This window comes from Rhinolophus ferrumequinum, chromosome X (assembly GCF_004115265.2).
Source record: "Rhinolophus ferrumequinum isolate MPI-CBG mRhiFer1 chromosome X, mRhiFer1_v1.p, whole genome shotgun sequence".
Classification (NCBI taxonomy): Eukaryota; Metazoa; Chordata; class Mammalia; order Chiroptera; family Rhinolophidae; genus Rhinolophus; species Rhinolophus ferrumequinum.
The window spans coordinates 84,007,197-84,012,722 of NC_046284.1; the positions used below are offsets into that span (position 1 = coordinate 84,007,197).

General features: G+C 53.6%; 1 protein-coding gene across 1 annotated transcript; it reads left to right on the plus strand.

Moving 5' to 3' along the window:
* The first annotated feature begins 2,747 nt into the window (after positions 1-2,747).
* Positions 2,748-4,307, plus strand: LOC117016202 (EZH inhibitory protein-like). The gene has a single exon (XM_033095421.1). It carries the CDS (start codon positions 2,748-2,750, stop codon positions 4,305-4,307), a length of 1,560 nt encoding a protein of 519 aa, XP_032951312.1.
* The last annotated feature ends 1,219 nt before the right edge of the window (positions 4,308-5,526 follow it).

Genomic DNA, 5,526 nt, shown 5'->3' on the forward strand with positions numbered 1-5,526 from the left:
ACTAGCCGCCCTCCCGGTGGGAGAAATCAGCCGTGGGACGCAGGGAAAGAGCCCACCTCCTGGTCTGTGTGCTCTCCGTTCCGCCCTGGGATCCCGTGCCTGCCCGGAACTGCGGGTGCCACCGCGGTTTTCGCCGCCGCCGCCGCCCGAGACCCCGCCGCGGGCCCGCGCGTTTTCACTCCGCTCCCTTCCTTCCTTCCCCTGCTCGCCCAATTAGCGCACCTTCAAGTAATCCTTCCACGAGTCTCTTAGCTGTTCTGTGTGATGAGCAAAGAGTTCTTTGATGGGTTATAGGTCCCGTTTGTAATAAGATCCAGAGGAGAACTCAGAAAGTGCGCCCTGCTGCTGCCATTCCTATGACGTCATCCCCCTTCCAGTACTTTTAAATCTATAGTGCAGGGCCGGCCTTGGTGGCTCAGGCGGTTGGAGCGCGGTGCTCCTAACGCCGAAGGCCATGGGTGCGATTCCCCCATGGACCAGTGAGTTGTGACCTCTACAGCTAAGATTGTGAACAACAGCTCTCCCTGGAGCTGGGCAGCCGTTAGCAGCCAGAGGTGGGCGTGAGCTGCGGTAGGCTGCTGCGTGCCTCCAGGAGCAGCCGGGAGGGCAGCGTGAGCTGCCGGTAACCGGGGAGAGCTGCCTTGAGCTTCTGTGAGATGACTGGCGACAGACTGCCTCAGCCGGGGAGCGCAAGACTCGTAATACCAGCATGGGCCAGGGAGCTGTCCTGCACAACTAGACTGAGAAACGACGACTTGAGCCGGAGTGTGTGTGTGTGGGGGGGCGGGGGGTGGAGCCGTGGGGGGGCGGGTTACGAGGAAGGGGGGAAGCGGAAGAAAGGGAAAAAAGATATTGAAAAAAATCTATAGTGCAAATGTCACAGCCCATTGATTTCATGATTTTGCATACTCTGTTCCTTTCTATGATTCCTTCTTATGTAGATTTCCTTCTATTTTTTTAATGTTTGCTTCACTCTATATTCCATTCTACTTCTTTTCTCATATACAAATGTCACATATAGATTTTTTATTCCACGTGCCTTTCATACTTATTTCCATTCCCTTTTCCATGCCATTTTCCATCATAGTCCATTCGATTTCCATCCCATTCGATCTTCCATTCCCTATCTTGTTGAAGTCCACACTGCATTCCCAGTTTCAGGTTCCACTGCAGCCATCTCCATTTCATCCCATTGTGCCTTCCTTTTCAAATCCATTCTCCATTCCATGTTATTTAGCACTTCCACTATCATTCCAGTCTGTTTTGCATTGTGTTTCAATCCAATTGAAACACATGCAGTCAAGAAACATCCCAGTCCGTTTAGCCCACATTACTATCACAGCTACTTACTTTTAGGAGACCATCTTGCTAATATTCTAATGAAAGAATGACAAGTGTCCATGACCTGCACCAATAATTTCTTCTTCTGGGAATTTAATTTTTATTATTTATAACAAGGACCCAATTGAGGACATGAACAATTTTTAGGAAGAAGGATTGTACGGCCTCGCAGTGATGTGTTACAGAGTGAAAAGCTGGAGACCATATCCATGTTTGTCAGTCTTGGAATGTTTGAAAATGTAAGCAGCTTCTCTGAAGGGAATATTTTGTACTTAAAGAAATGGCCTTTGGAAATGTGTTTATTGACTTGGAAAGAGTGTTTTGTGGACCCCAAAAGCTGGATACCAAAAATATCTATAGATAAGTGATTCCATTTCATAAAATAAACTGTAAAATATGTTTGAATGGCTTTTCTACCAGCAGGAAAGTAGAGTCCCAGTACTTGCTTATTGGTGGGTGAGAATTTATGTTCTAGTTTTCCTACACTTGCTTTTCTGTTTTGGGTACTGAACATGCGGCCCTGTGGTACTAATGACTAAAAATCACTGTCCAAATGTTGAACTTCACGCCTGTGCATCCCAGCATATTTATACTAACAAAAACAAGAGAGAGGGCCAAATCAGCAGATCAGTATGCAGCCCATACAAATGATGATGCATATTTGAAGGTAGTACCACCCGTAATCCCAGGCAATTGCAGCCCATGCTTCGGGAGATCAGGCAGGGCGGGGAAGCATCTCACTGGATAATGCAACCCCATCCCCCTCTGGCACGTGGCAGCAGTGCTGAACATCCCGAGCCAGGACAGTGTGGGCCCCACCCCTTTCGTCGCCTGCAGGCTGCTCTGCAAACAGACCCCGATGTGAGGTCATACAGGTGCCCGTAGTGGTTCGGCGACTGTCACCTCTGGGTCATGCAGGAGCGCAGTGTCCTGACCAGATCCCGGGAGGGATACCTGGCTTGGAGATATATCCTGTTGGCCAGCGTGGTATTTCTTTCAAGGCAACACTTGAGGGTGAGCCAGCAGAGTGGTGCTGAAAACCTAAGCTGACTTGGGGTGACTGGAATTGTTTATAGGGATATCCTCCCCGCTCAAGTCCCCATCCCTCGAAACACACCCACATAGGGGCCCAGGGATGGATGGGGGATTCACGTCAGAGACCCGGACCCGCGGACCCTGGCGGTGGGGGTGGGTGTGTGAGGTGTTGAGCACGCCGGCCAGTTCAGTGCCAGATGGAGCCCGGTTGCGCTGGCTCCGGGAGGAGAAGAGCCACGTGACCTCCAGCTCACCAATCAGAAGTGGAGACCACACCGGCCCCGCCCACCCTCCTCGCTCTTCCAGCTCCGGTTCTACCCAGGCAGCACCCATAACCGCACTCTCCGGACTCTGAGGGAGAACTTGGCATCATGGCCACCCCGTCGTGTTGGGAGAAGGAGCTGAAGCAACAGGAGGGTGAGGTGCCCGCAGGGCCGAACAATGAGGTCACCCCTGCTCCTGGCGACGCCCGCGGGACCGGCAACCGGGATCCTGGCACCTGGGTCCCCACGGTCTCCAGCGACCGGTCTCTGTCAGGTGGCGGCGCCCCGCGAGTTGTCACAGCAGGTGCCTCTTCCTGTGCGGTGGCCGCACCCGGCGCCATTTTGACCGTTGCGGAGGACCCAGGGCCGCCCTCCATGGACTGCGTGCAGTCGAGGGGTCGTCCTGAGCACCAGGGCAGCCCGAGTCCCCTGGCGGAGCTGAGATACGTGAAGCCTGTAACGGGACAACGTCTCCAGATGGCGCCTGCGGCGAGCGCAGACGCCAGGGGGCAAGCCACGAGCGGCGCTGGCCAGGCCGGCGGGCGTCGGACCCAGACCAGGAGCCCAGCGAAAGGCCGTGGGCGGAAGCGGCCCGGCGGCGAAGAGGCTGTCGGGGCTCCGAAGCTTCCACGGCGCTGTCTGTTTCCGGGGGCTCCCGAGCCTGAGGGCTCCGCGCCTTTGCCGCCATCTTCTCCAACGGCTCAGCCCAGCAGCCGTCGCTGCCGCCCTGCACCTCGGGCTTCTCCGTGCAGTCGCGCATCCCAGCCAGGCCCAGCCCTCGGAAGCCAGGCCCTGCTCTCCGCACCAGGCTCTGTCCTCCCCAGTGAAGCAGCCATGCCAGGCCCTGACTCCCCATGCCGCAGCACCCCGTCAGGCCCTGCTGTCTGCCTTGGCACTGAATCTTCGGCTGGCCCTGCATCCCACCGCCGTGACACTGCATCTCGCGGCCGGGCATCTGCGCCCGGCCCAGCATCCCGCCTCCCTGCAACTGAGGCAGGCCCTGTTGTTGTCCGCCGCCGTACACCCACGCCATTTCCTGCAACCCGCTGCCATGCATCTTCGCTAGGTTCTGCTGTCCATAGCCACGCATCCCGGTCGGATACTGCTCTTCGCAACCGTGCATCTTTGCCAGGTACTGCTTCCAGTAGCCGTGCAACTGGGCCAGGCCCTGCCCTCTGCAGCCGCAGCCCCCCGCTGAGCCCCACCCTCTGCAGCAGGGGTACCACTCCAGGCTTTGTCCGCCTGAGCCGCCCCACCCAGAGAGGATCATTGCCTACCAGCCGCCCCTCTCTCCCTGCGCCTGGTGGCCAGAGTCCTCCTTCCCCGGGGTCCGCCTTAGGAAGGCTTGTGTTCCCGAGCAGCTCAGGTTCTCCTGATCCTGAGGTCCCAAGCCTTCCTTCCCAGCCGGGCCGGCATGCGGTCCGTATGCGTGCCTCTTCACCCTCACTTCCTAGTAGGTACTTTCCTTTCCATGGGGGGTGTGATGACAGTTCTTCCTCTTCCTCCTTCTCCGCCCCCACTAATTTTTCTGGCCAGAGCACCTCTTCCCTTAAGTTTCGTGGCCCTGGCTCCGTCTCCACGCCTAGCCCTGCTAGCTCTAAGCGTGCCTCGCTGCTGCTGGAGGTTGATGCCCTGAGCCTGTCTCTCCAGAGGTGCAGGCTGAAATAGGGAGCATCCCTTCCCTCCCTACAAATCCTGTGCTGTGACCCTCCAAGTGCATCCTCATGAGTCCCAAGAAAGGAACCAACAACCACTGCCCTGAAGGGGCTATCTGCCCCCAGGGCTACCTGTGAGGTTTCCACGAGTTCTGTGAGCCAACACCCAAAGCGTTGAGTGTTGAAGCCTCCCCTTCCCAAGAATCCACCACTCAGCACTTACCTGCTGTTGGCCCTTCATTCCAGGCCCTCTTCTCCCTCAGAAGGGCCTGCCTTTGCCCCTGAGTTGAGATTCCCCTTCTCCAAGTTGTAATGCCTTTTTGATGAATAAAATTAAATGCTGGCTTTATTGTGCTGTGGCTTTTGATGGAGGTAATATGGGTTGGTGGTTTGTCCTTACCCACTTAGATTTGGCAATTTCGGGGGATAACTTGTAATCTGCATTTGTTGCAAACATTGCACATGCGTTTTTGTTTTTGGTGTTTGCTGTTTAATTGTTCTGTTTTAATATGTGTGTTTGGTCAGATTTACAAAACTATGCAGCCACCACTGCCACCATCTTCCCAGAATCTCCATCACCTAGTCTCCTTACTCCTTGAAACTGTGCTCCCTCCACTTAGGCGTTTCCCCAATGTCTGACGGTAAACAGTGGCTATAGTCAGCCCCTTGGTAGCTCTCAAAGGAGCATGAAAGGAGTCGTCATCTGCTCAAACAGAATATAGTGGGAATAAAATTAATCTGAGGAAACATACCAGAAACCTATTGGTTGTGTCTTTAAAATCTTGGAACTACAATGTTACAACTAAATAAACTTTTGGGAACACATATTTTAAATGCTTTACCTTTCTGTGTTGCTTATTCTTGAATAATTCTGCCACTGTCCAAAGAGTACAAAAAGAAAGTACTTTTTGCTTCTTTACTCTGAACGTCTGTACAGAGGACCTACAGTTACTCCCATTTCACAGATGTGGAAATTGAGGCTAAGAGCAATTTTATGGCTTTCGCGATCTCATTGCTACTAGGGCTTGGATCTGGAGTCAGAATTCCTAGGTTTGAATTCTGGTGTTCCTATTGTTTCACTGTGTGTTCCCCTACAAGTTTGTGAATCTGTGATCCTAAGCTTCCTCATTGTTTAATTCAGCACAGTAAGAGTGCTTTCCTCCTATTTGTGGGCATGATTAATGTGCATGGTGCCTGTTAAGTAAAAAATAATTGTGTAAATACTGTGTTAC